Source organism: Lissotriton helveticus, chromosome 5_1 (assembly GCF_964261635.1).
Source record: "Lissotriton helveticus chromosome 5_1, aLisHel1.1, whole genome shotgun sequence".
Lineage (NCBI taxonomy): Eukaryota > Metazoa > Chordata > Amphibia > Caudata > Salamandridae > Lissotriton > Lissotriton helveticus.
In genome coordinates, this window is record NC_136065.1 from 1,274,170,557 (window position 1) to 1,274,188,203 (window position 17,647).

A 17,647-nucleotide genomic window follows, 5' to 3' on the forward strand; every position below is an offset into this window, starting at 1 on the left:
CTTGTATGCCACCGATGCACCAGAGAGCCAACCATCTGTATCAACTCAGACAGGAGATTCGGACAATGCTCCGAAAGGGAGCAATAGAACCGGTACCGAAATCCCAGGAAAACAAGGGGTTTTACTCCCGTTTTTTTCTTATCAAGAAAAACAAGCTCCAGTGGCGCACCATTCTGGATCTCAGATCTTTAAACACCTATCTCAAGAAACAATCTTTCAGGATGGTATCTCTGCAGGACATCCTTCCGTTATTAAACCCAGGAGATCATATGACCACATTGGACCAACAAGACGCGTATTTCCACGTACCTTCGGTTCTGGGTAGCCGGAAGACATTACCAATTCAGGGTACTGCCATTCGGCTTGAAGTCAGCGCCAAGAGTTTTCACGAAATGCCTGGCTCCAGTGGCGGCTGTGTTGAGGAAGCAAAAACATCAAATATTTCCTTACCTCGACGACTGGTTAGTCAAGGCACCATCAAAGGTACAGGCCAGAGCGTCAACACAGGCCTGCATGGACTTATTCGCCGATCTAGGATTGACTCTTCACGAGGAAAAGTCAAACCTCCACCCAACAAAAGTGATCACATTTCAGGGGGCAATATTGGACACGCACTGCAACAAAGCGTTTCCCTCCGAGGAAAGACAACTGAGGATTGTGTCCCTCTTCCAAGACTTGGTAAAAAGAAAGTCTCTTTCAGTCCGCAGGTACAAATCCTTGCTGGGCACGATGTCCTCTTGTATTCCTCTGGTACCTTGCTGCAGGCTAAGGATGAGGCCATGGCAGGAACAGATCGATCTCCAATGGCGTCAGGCGGAGGGATCCTTCGATGATACAATAAGGGTGACACCAGTGATGATACAGGCAGCAAAGTGGTGGACACAAAAAGCAAATGTGTCTCAAGGACTGACGTTTCTGGCAAGAGCGGCTCCGCTAGTGGTAACGACGGATGCGTCGTTAGAAGGATGGGGAGCTTTCCTTCAGGACCTTCAAGTCAGTGGTCGTTGGAAGGCACAGGAGCAGCAATTACACATAAATCTGCTGGAGCTCAGAGTGATCCGCTTGGCATTACTGGCTTTTCTGCCAAGGATAAGAGGTTCGCCGGTGTTGGTAAGAACAGACAACGCTACGGCGATGCATTAAGTGAACAAGCAAGGAGGAACAAGATCTCTCTCCCTGTCTCAGGAAGCCCAGGAGATATGGGAATGGGCTCTTCAGCAAGGAATATCATAGGCAGCAGAACACCTCCCGGGGGATCAAAACATCAAGGCGGATACTCTCAGCAGGCTAAAATCGTCCTGCCACGAATTCGAGCTAGACCAGGGGATCCTGGACAGCGTCTTTCGAAGATGGGGAACACCGATAGTGGACCTCTTAGCTACAAGGAAAAACAGAAAATGCCAGTACTTCGCAAGCTGGCTTCCCCAGAAGGGATCTTGGGGGAATGCGTTTTCCATGGCATGGTCCGGCATCTTTGCCTACGATTTTCCTCCAATTCCTCTTCTCCCCCGCGTACTGGTGAAGATCAAGAAAGGGCCGTGCAGGCTGATCCTAGTAGCCCCGTGGTGGCCCAGACAAAACTGGTTCACGGAACTGCTGCTGCTGTCGGAGGACCGCCCAATTCGGTTGCGCCTAATTCCATCCCTTCTAACCATGTCCAAGGGGCAGGTGCTCCATCCGGACCCGAAATCCTTGCGATTAGCAGCCTTTCTCCTGAACACTGTGAGTTTAGCCATCTGAACATCTCACACGAATGTAGGGACATCCTATCCAAGGCCAGAGCGGAGAGTACCAACAAAACCTACAGGATGAAATGGAAGAGGTTTTGTCTGTGGTGTAAGAGAAATGATGTTCACCCTCTTACTGCTGCACCTCATCAAATTATACCTTACATTCTGCTGTTAGCAAAGTCAGGATTAGCACACGCCTCCATCAAGGTGCATTTGGCTGCGATATCCCGCTACAGGAGGTCATCGTCAGGCCCATCTTTATGGTCATCAAGGATTATCAAACAATTTATGAAGGGGATATTCAGGGTCTTTCCTCCAGTAAAGCCTCCACCACCATTATGGAATCTGAATGTTGTACTCTCTCAATTGATGAAACCACCGTTTGAACCGATACACAGGGCAGACCTGAAGGTCTTGTCCTGGAAAGTGGCTCTTCTCATTGCATTGACTTCAGCGAGAAGAGTAGGTGAACTACAAGCGCTCACGATTCAGGAGCCTTTCTTACAGTTTCAGGAGGATAGAATGATTCTCAGGACAAACCCGAAGTTCATTCCGAAGGTGCCAACTGATTTTCATTTGAACTAACCATTTGGTGTTGAAACGTTTCTTTCCTCATCCCTCAACAGCGGCAGAACGAGTATTGCACTCGCTGGACGTTCAGAGATGTATGAAATTTTACTTGAAGGAAACTAAGGCGTTTCGCAAGTCTTCTCAGTTATTCGTCGCCTTCAGCGCACCCAGGAAAGGTTTCCCACTGTCAAAGAGGGGAATTGCCAGATGGATTTCCAGTGCAATTGTCTACTGTCATCAAGCTGCTGGAAAGCCTTTGAATGCACGAGTCCGTGCCCATTCCACGAGGGCGGTGGCCACATCCACTGCACTGTTTGGAGGAGTGCCAATCCAGGATATCTGCAGAGCAGCAACCTGGGCATCTACGCACACCTTCACCAGGCACTACTGCTTGGAGGCAGCCGCAGAACCGGATGCAGCGGTGGGAGAGGCGGTACTGCGGAATATCATCCAGTAACGGTGAGCCTTTCTTGCATCCCTCCATCCATAATTTCTCTTGTTTACAAAGACACATTTTATATAAGTATGGATATATGTATATAAGATTATGCTTCATTTTCTAATGGTATGGCATGATTATGTAATGTATCAGGAAAATGTGCTTTGTTTTTTCACTGCTCGCTATTCTGATTCAGGCATGTGAATCTATGAAAGTTCCAATACTGGAGTAAGAAAACAAGTTACTTACCTGTAACTTTAGTTCTCCAGTATTGGAATCTTTCATAGATTCACATGCACCCACCCTCCTTCTCTGATTTAGCACAAGAAGTGTGTTACATGCACAAGTGCGCGAAAAATCTGAGGGGCAGAAGGTTCTCTCAAGAGTGTTCTAGAGGGTGAGGAGCTCTGATTGGTTCAGGGAAAAGTTTGGGCCTTTTTTATATAACAAAGGCTATGGGTTGCAAAAGGGAAATGGGCCTAGGCCTCTTTTCAGTTTGCTATACTACTAAGCACTGCTTTTTTATATACCGGAGACTCCCGTCTCGACGACGGGGAATGATTCAGGCATGTGAATCTATGAAAGATTCCAATACTGGCGAACTAAAGTTACAGGTAAGTAACTTGTTTTCTTATGGTTTAAGCCCCCATCCACAGGAGTGTTAACATGTTTGCAGGGTATATATAGATTTAGATTTGTGTGTGTGGACATGGAGCAACAATGATTAAATAAAAGCATACTTCTGGAACGCTGCACTGAATTTAACATTGCTGTCGCCATATTGGCCTTCGTAAAAGCAATTAAAGGATGGGGACACTTCTGGTGCCTCGACCGAAGAGTGATTACAAAAAATAGGGGGATATGTATGTATACGGTACGTTAAACGAACCAGCCTTTCCTTATTTGCTATTTACATTATTTCTACCATTAATATATGGTTGAATGCTTATGAATACCATCAATCTGCAATACACATTCATATAACTTACCTTAACCGATAAGTAGTGAGTAGGGAGGTTTACCATTGCCAATGACCCAACAGCAAACTGTTGTAAATGTTCGTACATTTGTTCTGACCATGCCATTGATGGTGCTATTAAATTGCAGATTGATTGCTAGGTTCAGAGCTTGTTGTGTTGCCATCGCCTGTTCTTCTCGCATAACTGCGGGGAAGCGCTTTTCTCGATGGATTAAACTTTTTCATTGCCATGGTTTAATTTTCCTGTGACATCACGTGTCTGTATCCATTTAACATGGTCTCTCTTTCTTGGTGTGACCATGTTTAACACTCTGTGCAACACCATTTACTTGTACATACGTGTGAGCTGAATGTGGTAATGGTAAGCGCCACACTGCAAAAGTATATGCATATCCCCGCCCATTCCAGCATGTTAATTGCTCCACCTACCCCCCAGTACAGCATCAAGTCACCAAACTGGAGGTCTCAATGCCACCTTTGACATGGCACTGGAAGCCTCTAGCCAGCATAAAGCATCCGACCCTCACATGCCATGAGGCTTGAGCAGCTCTCCTGGCACACTGTTGGGCGGAATTTAACTCATTTTAACACCTGTTCTGTTTGTTTGATCACAAAACCACATTCATATTCATATTTTATGCACGGGGAGATTAAGTGATGTGCCCAGATTCACAGGATGTTCAGCAGAGCACACCTACTTCCCCAGTTCCAAAGTCTGCAGCTCTGTCTGCAATCACATCTCCCTGCGCCTCATCCTCTGAGTTAACATCCTTGGGACAGTTTTACAGCTAGCAACATATGATGTTTTATGCCTCCTTTGAAGCCAAAACAAATACCTGGTAAAGTCAATAAACCGATTTTTAATTAGGAGCTACAAACAATACCGCTTAGAATCATTTCGAGATCACTGATAACAAGCCAAAACACCACACTGCTACATTCAAACCAAATAATTGTAAAAGAAGGATGTTGTCTTTGTTTAAAAACAGAGTTACACAATTAAAAGACATTGGCAAAGCCAATAGCTATTGTCTTTGCCAATTCTTGTTCTGTTTTGTTGCTGTGCTTATTGCTCTAGTCCACCCTTCTCTGGGGTAGTCTGGAGGCAGAGGGACTATTGGACTAGGGCTATGTTGATGGGTACTGGGGTCATCCAGTCATCCATGGTATTCCCTTCTTTTCTCTTACTCTTAGCCCCTGTCTCAACAAAGATTGTAAAGAAGCATCATCCCTTCCCTCAGTATAGTCCCTCTAACTTTCTCCCCTCTCTCTTTAGGAATGTTTCAGATGGTTTATCTACATTGCCCCATCACTTGTATTCCTTATCGTCCTCCCTGTATATTGCAGGTCTTTCTGTAAGGGCGCTACAAGGGGAAGTGCTGTTATGTTTTGGAAATCTCTGTCTGCTTTTTATCCCCATACGATGTACCTGGGTATCATGCGTATGAAGCAGTCTCTTCTCTTGCATTTAGGGGCTGACTTGCCCAGTGCCGTCACACGCAGTGAGAGCCAGCGAGACAGCAGGACAACAAACGTGGGAGGAGGAAAGAGCCAGAACCGGTCCCTCTTCATCCCACAATTTGGACAGGGACATCAGTCAGCGGTATGTATGACACTTGATTCCCACACTGAGACCACCTTGAAGTTTCTGACACTTTCCAGAGCTGTATGCTCCTCCTCCAATAATCACAGAAACCTTTATCACAAACTTAGTAATTTATTTGTAGGTCTTGCCTACCGGCACCTTTTAGCTGTTTGTTGTCGAAAGATCTATTGTGGACAATACGACACTTGGGCTTCGGGCCACCAATTATTTATCATTGGTTGACATTGTTGTCAGTCTCATTTGCTTGCTTGCTTTTCTACTGCTTTGCTTCCTCTTCATGTGTTTGTCCCTCCCCTGAAGCATAGCTCACATTCAGGGAACTATTTTTTGTTTCTTTTTCTTCCAGCACTCCATAGGAGTACTTGTGTTTTCTTGTCGTGTTCTGCATGTTTTGCTTCCCTCTCAAATATCTGCCCCGGTGCACTCCTTGTTGCTTTTTTTAAATTTTAAATGTATTTTTCCCCCGCCCCAAGCTTCTACATTGCTCCTTGACTCTTCCTCGTTGCCCTGACCATGTTGTCTTCTACCCCAAGCGATCGTCCCGTTTTTCACTTGCCTATCTCACAGACTGTAAAAACATGTTTCTTTTAAAATGTTTTTGAATGGCCCAGCAGATGTCATAAGCTGTAGGCTCGATCTTATAGAAAATTAGTTTTTGCATAATTGTTTTTATTGGCATCAACCATCTTGGAATGGTAAATAAAAAATGGTCAAAATGGCAGCTGCATAATGTCATACTTGTGCATGCATACGTCATCACGCTCGCCATCATTGTGTCATGATGCATATGTGCGTATGTTTGCTGATGAACGTGATGATACAAGTCATTGCTCTTTTTTCCGTTGTTTTGCCAATGCGGGCCACCATCGGTAAAAAGCTTTGGCAAAGCCAATAGGTAGAAATGAGCGGCCTATTGATTTTCCCAGTGGTTCTTTACTGATGATTGTGGCTCACATTCCTCATCAGTTATAAAAGGCTGGATGTGGTGCACTATACCTGTGAAAAGAAACACTGCCCTTCTATAACCAGCACAGGAGATACAGCCGGCTCCACTCTGCGTACTGAGGAAGATTGTTTGGTAAGCCTCCCAGGATGAGCTCCCACCTATCATAAGCCGAAATCTGGCAGAACTGGAATGTATTAAAAGGTGTTGGGGCAACACTGATGGAACACATTACAGGGCACATGGCACACCAGAGGTCCATGGAAACAACAGAATGCCTCCAGTGTAGTAGAATGCCCACAAAAGAAGCACTCATTGGCTGCCTAGTTTCTGACTTTGTACTTTAGGTGCCTATTAGTTACTGATCTTAAATGCATATCTCTTTCTCGTTCTTTTTTACACTCTTTTATTCATGTTCTCGGTCTATCTCACACTATCCCTCTTCTGCCTCTCTCGTTTTATAGGGCAAAGACCAGATGACACCGGACCCCTCCACGTCGCTCTGATTTCTGCCGCTCTGCAGGTAAGAAAGGCACTAAGATGCTATGGCGATGAAGCCTACAGTGCTGCATGGAATGGTGGAGTGGGAAGACCCATGCCACATTACCGTAAATGTGCCTGTCTCTGTGCGTTTCTGTGCGCTCTGCTTCGTTCCATCTCTGGGAGTGACTCTGCATGTGTCTCTGTTTTAATCTCTCTCATACTGCCCAGCAATCTCATTTCCTCCCTCAAGTAAGTCATTTTTCAGCACACTCTTCAACAAATCTCTCCAAGCATGTGCCTCAGTTTTTCCTGAAGTGCCAGTGCATGGGTCATTAAAGTATTCCTTGTATTTAGGCAGCATTGTCAATGAGCCTCCTATCAAGTGCATGCAAAGGGAACCTCCATGTATCCCGACTGTAGTACACTGGCCAATGCTGTCAGATAACGTGTCAAATGCAGCTCACACTTCAATGTTCTCTCTCTGTTTCAGCACCAGACCCTGTCCCAGAAGTAGAGTTGCCATCCTCTTAGGCAAGACTGACTGTTCCTGCGGGTGCAGCAGGAACTGCCCACCCCTGTCTCCTAAAGGAACTCCTGACAAGACCATAAGATGCCTTAAGATTTGATTCCATTAATGGATGGAAGATGCACTACTCTGCGAGGGTGGCTCAACTCTCATATTTACCTTGCTGGTTCGACATATCTTGCATGTGCCCTCCATCAGCTGAGCGGGGATTTATTGAACTTACTTCTTATTTTGCAGATGCTCTCAGTGAACCCCAAACCTATGATGTAGACATTGACTGGCCCACAAAACACCTACATTTGCTTGAGGTCATTGGAGCATTCTGTGAATGTAGCTCTGCCAGCTCCAACATTCAACTAGAGCTTCTCTGTATTTATGTGTATAACAGACCTGTGGAACCTTGGGAGATGCTCACAGCCAAAGAGTTCCGGGAATAGACCACATCTACAGACTTTGTACGACCAGCATACGGGGTCCGAGAATGGATGCCTTGGGGAGTAGGAGCCCTAGGCTGCTGATGGGGCAGCAGCCCATGAGATACCCTGGCACCATTGTCACCTCTATGTTACAATAGTAATAATAATCTCATATTTATTTGGAGCTTCATAAAGAATCGCTCTTGCCTCTAAAGCTCTGTTATAACAGATGTTATTTTTACCCAACTCAATGGTACTCTATTTATAACCCTTTGTAAGATGAAAGACTGAGTAAACCTCCCAGGGATTTGAACCTGTGGTATCCAAGTAACACACAGCTGTTTGAAGTGGGTACTAAACTCACTGAGCTATATTAATAGTTCTGTAATAGTTTTAACAATGAGACCCTCAGAGGAGCTGAAATGTCCACGTTAACACTTAACCCTGCGTGATATTGCCTTATCATAACACTCCAAGGTGCTAAAAACCTCTTCTAATGCTTCCTCCTTTTCCATTTTCTTTCTGTAAACCTTGGCCTCTAGGGCCTATGACTGGGCCTCTGTATTATATCATCTATGTATAAAAAATGCTTAATACCACAGGGACTTGACACCATTTCTAATCCCTTTCCAGTCACCATGTGTAATATCAACATCCATCAAGGTGCCTTAACTTCGGTTAAACTCCCACTCTGCGCCCTCTCTCCCCATTCCCTTTTCTGTAATAATTTAGACCTCTGAGAGATCTGATTATCCTTGTTATAGTCCTTTGATATACCATCATCTTTTTGTAACACTAAGAAACTGGAATGGATCGGTCTCAATTCTAAATGCCCAACAACTGCTATATCAAGGCACCAATCTAATTGAACTCCTGTGTGCAGCCCTTCACCTCTCTGTAACAATGACACCTTCGTTAGCTCACTACTTGATCTATCGTCCATATTTAGTCACCTGTGAGGAATGCTTACCCAGGGTGCTATACCACTTCTAAAGTTGTTCCTGTTATCTCATCACTGCTCTAATATTGAAATCTGTCAACCCGAACCCATATCCCACCAGCCTAATATTTTGCTCAGACCAGATCCAACAAGGGACCAATGAATGCTGTTTGTGCCACTAAATTCTATAATTTCCATAGTTTACTAATACCCTCTGTAATAAGGCTAGCTGAACTCAAAATTCGGATCGCCTGTATCGCAATAATTCCTTGCGATACATTTCCTGTGAAATCTTGGGTCTTTCTACTGCTTCCATTAATAGTAAATGACACTAGGAAACGTATGTAGCCTATCCATCTCAATATGTGCCTGACCTGGAGAAACAGTGCCCTGGAGAAGACAATCACCAAATCTAGATGAGCCTGCATCTCCTAGAAACACCACTAAGGAATCTTAAAAAAAAAATGTTGTTTCTCATTAACTAGCCAAACTTTCTGTCAGAAAGTCAAGAAAGATGGAAAAGTGAAATCTTTGTCAATGAACAAAAGGGAAGCTTGTCGGTGGCACCTGGTTCATCGCCGACGACCACTAAGATGACAGCTGCATTTTAAGTGGTGGGTGGAGCCTCAGCAGAATTAAACAAGACGCAAGAGGCTCACAAGACACCTATGAAAAAGGCCATTTTGTCATCAGAGAAAACCCAAACCGTACACCACATATCATCCATGGCATTGCAGCAGAAAGAATGAGAAAAACCGTCGCCTGTAAAGCCATTGAAAAGCAAGACTCTGCTATCGATCCAAAAACATCCAATGCAGAGCTTCTCCGTGACCATACCCAGACAATGGGGCAAGACCTGGCCTCCTCAACTGGAGATATATTTACCATAGAGATGCTCATAGGTCAGAATGTTGCTTATAGTCCATGAGAATAGGACGCCCCATCAGTGGTCAAAGCATCCTCAACGGCAATGAGATTGTCGTCAGCTGGACTTAAAACCTCTGCTGATACGATTTCACCACTGCCTTTGATGCTACTTATACAAACCATGGCAATTTCGCCATTAAGCATACACCTTCGCAGCCGCTTGAACTAATTATACAGGATCAGGTGAAGAAGACATCCATAAGGAACAAGAAGAGCAGGTGGAAGTTGTGTTTAGTTCTGATGAACAAGATGAAGAAGAAGATAAGCACCCTAGCAGTCCTGGTCACCTGCATATCAAAAATGTACCTCATCCAAGGTATGAGAAGACTTCCCACCTCAAGGGGAGTTATCATGCTCAATAAATGCAATGCCAAAGAAGAATCAACAGGTTTTGTGGCACCACAACCATTTCAAGGGATCTATCACTTTGAACTGGCTCCTCTATAGGCCAACATCTTCTTTAAATTGAGCTGCACTGCTTGTAAAACCCCTCTTCTACAAACACGCCCATAGGGCTCATGCATCTCTAAGAGCAAGTCAGTTGTGATGCTGAATGCCAGCACTTTCAAGAAGATATTCACACTAAACACTCTTTGTTACTGCCCTGACCTTCATAGTTCTCATCCCTCCTGGAATTTCCTTCTATAAAGCACTGAAAACGACCAGCTGGTGAATGATGTCACATTGTGTCTCAAACCCCAAACAGGCATCTTCATACAAAGAAACAATTTAGAATGTTTATTATTAGTGATTATTAATGATGTCACTCTGTGTAACTAAACTGTTGTATTCTTTTCACTCAGTGGCTTCTGTTAAAGCTTAACCATTCACACAGTTTCTTTAAAAAATATGCTTCCTTACGATGGAAGAGACTTAACTGTTGTCATCTCTCTGCCGTATGTAGTTTTATTCACAATGTATTCCTCTATGAAGGTAAAAACATTTTATTATGCTTCTGTATTTTTGTATTTGATTATTTTTAAAAATTTGATTTTTGTTTGCTTCATGTTGTTTGGCTCTGTGCTTCGCGAAGGCAAGGTTCAAGTTTTATATAAAAAGTGCTAAATAACAAACGTAAGTCTCCATTTCACTCTACGTTGGAAAAGCAAAAGTGTCAACTCAGGCATGCTGGCACTTTGACTACTCGGGAAAAGTTGTGTTCCTGACAGGTAAAAACATGTTAGTTTGCTCCAGAGACCCTAGAAGCATCTGGAGAGTAAAACAACTGAATGTCATCTCAAGTATAATCATAATAATAGCTACTTACCGTACGGTGCCTGTAACAACTGCATGCCATATTGGTTGTCACAGGCTGAATGCTGTATCGACCGTTTATCTATTTCTTAAATGCTATGAGGAGAGGGCGACCCATTCCAAAGGCCATACTGTCTGTTCTGGTTCTTACAGAGTGGATGCTGTCTTCAAAGCATCGCCTGACAGCACAAGAATGAAAGAGCCAACGGCACAAAAAACTTCTAGAGTGCTGGGTCATGATTGTAGGATTGTTGCAAGACCGAAGTTTTAGATCTAGGTAAGACCACCACTGGAGTAGAGTGGAGCAGGCTTGGAGCAGGGCAGACCTGAAATCAGACCAAGACTGAAGCAGAGCAGGAGCTGGAACTGAAGCAAAGCAGGAGTAAGCCGAAGGAGTTGTGACACACTTATACACTGATAGTTATTTTTTTCCATGACAATAAAAGGCTGGCACCTGAAAGGTTGGGGATTGTCTCAGAAACAGAGCTACTGGGATTATGTTGATGTTTGGTGGCCATTTTAGAATGGAATCTCACTAAAGCAGAACTTATCTGTGGTTTCCACTCAAAGGTGCTCCTTTCTCAGGTTCAGTATTATAGCACAGGTTAGGAAACAGCTGTATGTTGAATGAGATACTCTCCTGTAGAACAACAGCTGCAAGATGTACAATATGCAACTGAACAGCAAACCGCTGTACAAGGCACAGACATCTAAACCAGTGACGTGTAGAGAATATCAATACTCTACACAGCCAAAGCCTATACAGTTCTCTGGAACAGCTATGTGGCGGAGCGTTATGAACCCCGGGTTCACCTGAACAAAGTATAACATTTGATTCTAGGCAACATCACATGCAAAGGCAAAGTACAGTCGACTAAAGCAGCAGCATTGCATGAGAGATACAATCTTGTGGCATACCGACACACCAGCTTCAATAAAAGCCTAGGAAAGGGAACAGCTGCACACCATAGAGATTATAATGCATGGAAACAGATGCATGTTGTGCAGGTAATTTCCAGAGTAACATTACAATTCCAAGAAACTGCCCCATGTCCCGCAGTGAAGACCCTAGGAAACATCATCATGCTATCAAGAGTAAAACCCTCTGAAGCAGCCGCAACCCATTCAGAATGAGATCTAAGGAAGGACCATACAGGTGGCAATCAAGTGAAACAGCTGCATGCTGTCCTAGTTTCCAATGCCTTTACCACACACTGTGCGTGAAAAGATTACATGGAACAGCTAGATGCCGTACTTGTCCTCTGGAACAGCTTTGTGATGGATATGATCTCAGGGAACAGCCGAGCACTGTACAGAGCTTTGGAACATCTGCATGATATACAGGGGGATCCTCCAGAACAGACAAGCAGCACATTGAGTAAATCCTTTACAGGAGCTGCGCCTGTGGATGGTACGATCCTATGAACCAGTGGCTCCAAGTCCAAGGTGCAATCCCCTGGGACTACCACTCTCTAAAATTCTTTGGAACAGCCAAATGCTGTAAACAGTTTGACCGCAGAGGACAGCTGCATCACATTGAGAACACATTTTGTGTAGGGTAAGATTCAATGGGACAACTCTACACAGTCCAGAATATAATGCACAGGAACAGCTGTATTGAGGAGACATTAAACCCTGCTTTTTACCACTCCCTCCTGATACATCGTCATTGTTACACTGTCCGTAATTGTTTGGGAGAAAATTGCAATTATGGAGAACATGACTTGAGCTTTTCCAAGATTCCTCTTCAAAGATCTTTGGGAGACATTACAGAATCTGTAGTGAAAGAATAGTAGCAAAGGACCCTAGGTGTGTAATCAAAGCAGAACCAAAGAAATAATAAGAAAAGTGAAAATGGGAATCCGCAAAATAAGGTGATTGGTTCATACAAAACGAGGCACTAGTTTCAGTTATAAACACTCATGGATACATACACTCAATAATTGTATCTGCAAAAGGGGAGAAACTGTGACTGTCTCTATGATTGTGTCGATGGCGTTTCGACCCTTTCAGGATCAAAGGGTCTCATCAGGACTAGAGGTGACATGGGTTGGCTTGGCTTGACTGGGAAAAATGAGAATTCCATCTAGTTTCTGTTGAAATTCGTGGAGGAACGAAATCCAATATCCAATATGGGCAGCAATCCCTAAAGTTTACTGGCTTGGGTAATCGTGGACTGAATTTTGATAGTGCGGCAAACATGAGAGATAAGTCCGGTCTCTTGGAAATTCCTGGAGGAACATATTCAAGGATGGTATCAGTCCCTAAAGTCCACTAGCAAGGGTGATCGGTGGACTTAAAACTATTTGGACGGAAGGGCTCAATCGATTAGGGAGTCTCTTAAGGAGCCAAGTTGATCCTTGTTGCACGCACGGTCCTGCAAGATGCAGATGCCTTCACGATTCAGGGTCTGGTCATTCGGAATTGCCACACATTTTGCAAGGTACAGTTTGCCTGTAGGCAGGTAAATCAGCCTCCTGATTTACCCACCTACCGGCGGGTCTAACATTCACTTGTTAGATATGTGCATGGTAAAATAGCCTTGAGCTCTGTGTGGGTAAAGTGTTGCAGTAAAACATATCCTTCTGTGGAATCAGTTACGGTATAGAATATGGGCGTAGTATAGATATGGCTAGTCAATCAAGGCTGGCTTGGACTTCCCAAGTGACTCAATGTAATCATTTGATGAGTTGGACCATACCCCTGAGATCCATACATGGTACTTCACAGTGCCTCAAAAGGACAGATTTGGAGGAACATTTCAGGTTCAGCTGGAAGGCAGGCTGTTTTTGATACCATTTGACATCCACCACTATTGAGGGTAAAAGGCCTTGAAACCAGACATTTATCCGTTAGAAAACTGTATGAGTATAGTAAATACTTTATAAAGGACAACAAAGAGGCAAATGGACGTCTAGAGCAGATGACATAGGCACAGAACTACTACTCGACCTAGAATATGTAGAGAAAAAATCAAATTTTTAATTTACTTTTTAAAACAAATACAGTTGTTAGACGTACTAACTTGATAATTTTTCTCAACTGATCACAGAGCTTTTCCGTTTCACCACTATTATAAAGAAACATGCTGAAGATGCCATTCACACTAATCCTGTGCCAACATTTTAAAAGATCTAGATCTTTTAAATTGGTACCTCTTCTAAAATATAAAAAAAAACAATTAATGGACAGAATGCTAAACAAACGCTCATCCCCAGTACAGAGATCTGGACCGAAAGCCATTGTGTTTTTTGCTCACCATGCCACCCCAGTTTGGACCCAGCCATATGCAAATCAGTCTTGACCCTTCTTCCCAATTGAACAGTCAAGCCCGAACTGCCAGGCCATGTCCTCCCAGGACCGGAAAGAAGCTTCCTACGACCGGTTTTGGGGTATCACCCCTTATCAGCCAGGATAGCCTGAATCCAGTGGCATGGCAAGCACGGGCCCACGCCTGGGCATCCCCATCCCACTTGGAGTGACAAATGCAAAAAGAACAATTGATGGACGGAATGCTGAACAATGTCAAACACTCACTCCTGGGTCCAAACTGGAATGGTGTGGTGAGCAAACAAAATTATGGATTTAGGTCCAGGTCTCGGACTGGGGTGAGTGTTTGACATTGTTCAGCATTCTAATAATCAATTGTTCTTTTTGCATTCTTCTAAAATGTCAGTGGTTCCCATTGGTTTCACCACATATGCTATCTCCTATATTCCTCAATAAAAAATAGCTGTGATCACATCAAGAGTATTTGATCTTGAAAAAACACCAATCCCAGCAAATCTCTTAAAATACTAGCAGATAAAATGGTGCTCAAGCAAAACATTTGCCAGCGGTTGAGAAAGTCTAGCTCCTTTGTGCACAAGCCTCTTGATCACACACACCAGGAACAATGTAGGAAATCAATGTTTTAGAACAAGGTAGTATTACTCATTTCTTTTTGAAAATTCACATCATCTCAATCTACAGCAGTATTTAAGCTCATTGATACCTTCACTAATACTGCACAATCTGTCAGTGCTAAGCCTACCCCAGCTCAAGCACAAGTCAATTACTTTTCACAATTTTTGTGAAAAGAAAATTGAATATCTGGGAGGAATCTGCTGATACTCTTAGCCATGGAATCATAGTCCAAGAGCCAAAGTAGGTTGATTTCGACCACCTCCTGCCTAGTTCTTGAGCTTTTTTACTGACTGCTCCTGCCTCCATCTCCTTTCAGTGCTTCTGAGTCTGTAGCCTGGAGTCATACATAGTCTATCCTGTTGTCATCGTTTATTTTTAGTGGATTTCAGTGGTGTTTTCTCACCGTTTTCCAAATCTTTTGAAACCAGTGCTGATTAGTGTTTATTCAGCTGTGTAACGCGCAAATAGACAAAAACTGTGTATTTCCAGTATTTACAAAACATGTTATAAAGCGGACATTTAATTTAAAGGAGAAGTAATGCAGGTATGTAGCGTCTTCCCACTGGCAGTGTGTCTAATGGACTTATTTTAGACAGTTTTAAGCATAGAAACTCAGGGTATTGTATTCTTAGTGACACTCACATTTCACTACCCTTTCTCACATCTCATTACCTCTCACACTTATTCTGTCAGGACTCTGGCTTACATGATTATTAATGTGTTGTAAAAGTGATATATTCAAATGTTTTATGAATAATTTCCTGTTCACAGTTGGGGGTCATTCACCTACTCCGTATTGAATAGTGTGGCATTGTAAGGCTAGTCAACCCTGTCAACAGCCTAATTAAAACCTTTAAAGTGATGAATGACATCAGAATAGTTTGTAGCCCTGCACTCCAGGGCTCATGTAACTTGATGCTTTGAACATGCTCGCCACTGTTTTTCTCTACTCTTTGCCTCACTACATTAAGTTGGCATTACCGTTGTGTGGTCATTTATAGCTGTCAAGTGACCTGATGCCAAATGTCTCACTTTGTCAGTCCTGACCTTTCAACAGACATCACATTGTATTCTGGTACTTGAAATTTTGATATTAACTTTGTACCCATAGGCTTAAACACTCCAAGAGCAAAGTGCAGCTGAGTAACAAAACAGGATTGACTGAAGGTATCATACATAGCAATTGGACACCATGATCTCATATGCATATTGACAGCACTCAATTCACAGAAATCTGTCACTACACCTTACATTAAATGTCTAATACCTTGAGCGTTTGGCAGTTCACTGCTATCATTGCTGACTTTTTAGAAAAGAGGGCTGGTGCATCAAAGGGTTTTACCTATTCAGTGTCAATAGGGTAAATGAGATAATACGTATAGACCAAGATCCTTATGAGCCAGCCATTTCAATATTCAATAAAATTATTAAACACTCAAAAAATCAAAGATGATTTTCATGAATTCCAGATCTAGATCAAACCAAAACATGCTCTTAACCCCTGCACCTTTAATCTAAGCACACAAAACTGGAAAAAACTTAAGGAGGAAGAAACAATATTTTAGTGACATCCCTAAACAACAAAACTCAAGCAGAATAATCTTAGACCAGACTTTACTGCTGCCTTGTATTACAAAGTTATATTGTGCTGGCCCTTTCAAGAAGATATAAAAATGACTCGTTCTGTCTCACTTTCCTTTCTGGCGCAGTTTCCCTCTTGGTAGGGTTTCACCATTTATTATAGGTGTAAACCTAAAACAAAATTGTCCAGACATACGATAAGTTGGTCTACTATATCACCCCCACGTTGTTATCAACCAGCTGTTGTTCAAATTTTGGATAGGGAAGAGAAGAATGTAGGCCAAACACGTTTGGCCTTTTTCCCTACTATGAAACTACAAGATTACACAAGATCTTGGAATACTATTTTAGATTCTATGAAGCCGAACTGGGTGGCAGGTTTTGATTGGGCAGTCACAAGGCACACCAAACTTTCATTCCATGCATAAGTCAGTGATCTTTGTCTCGACTGTAAAGTATGTTGCAGTGCACAAACTGAAAGTTATGATTGATTCAGCATTCAAATTATTCCTTCCCAAAGGCATAAAACGTGATCCCTGCCTGTTGGAAAACGAGACAGCATCTGTGCGGCCTGCACAAATAACATGACACATTTGTCCTTCGATGGGAACCAAACACCCTAGGGCAGCGCCTGACTCTCAGAGGGTAGCGTTGCAGAGCAGTCTGAGGCTTACTCAAGGAAGGTGGTGTGGGCTAGTAACCGCCATTTGCAGGTGCACAAAAATAACACTCAATAATTGATTATCCAGTCTGTACTTTCCTTTATAACAGTACATTTATTAAACACACACACCACTCACTACTATATATCAATTTACAAATATACATAAGCTGATGGAATTACTTTGTGACATTTCATAACATCTCCACCCCTCCTGCAAGGGGGGTGGAGGGGGTTCTAGTACCACCACTCCCATGTAGGCTCATCATCTTGCCCCCAATGCAATGAATTGGTCTTAACCTGGAGCGAGGGCCCTGCGCACTGGCACCATCCCAGTGGGGACCCCCCCCATAACCTCAACAAGCATTATACAGGCTACACCTGCCTTTGTGACACATGACCCTGACTGAGCATCTCCTACTGTGCATACAGTATGCACCTCTTCATCTTAAGGGCTAACAGTCTGGGGTCTTCACCTAAGCGCAACACATGTTTACGCACACTTCAGAATGACAGTACTCAGCACATTTGTATATCATTAAAAATGCAGTGTAAATACAGCCCCTAAAGGCATCACAGATGATCACAGCATTAAGGAAATACAGTCAGACACCCTAGCCGGAGTGTCTAGCCACTTAAATCCACTTTGATTATGACATCACCTTAAACTAGTACTTCAGATGGAA

General features: G+C 43.3%; 1 protein-coding gene across 2 annotated transcripts in view; it reads left to right on the top strand.

Annotated features, from left to right (window-relative positions):
- Positions 1-10,563, top strand: part of ARHGEF40 (Rho guanine nucleotide exchange factor 40) — a 382,900-nt gene extending 372,337 nt beyond the window's left edge. Inside the window, exons 22-24 of one of the 2 annotated variants that reach the window (XM_078644086.1) lie at positions 5,191-5,321; positions 6,732-6,790; positions 7,241-10,563. In XM_078644086.1, the coding sequence (XP_078500212.1) occupies positions 5,191-5,321; positions 6,732-6,773 (173 nt within the window). In that variant the 3' untranslated portion in view covers positions 6,774-6,790; positions 7,241-10,563. The remainder of the gene's footprint in view (positions 1-5,190; positions 5,322-6,731; positions 6,791-7,240) is intronic. The other variant, XM_078644087.1, reaches the window with a different exon arrangement.
- Positions 10,564-17,647: the final 7,084 nt, after the last annotated feature.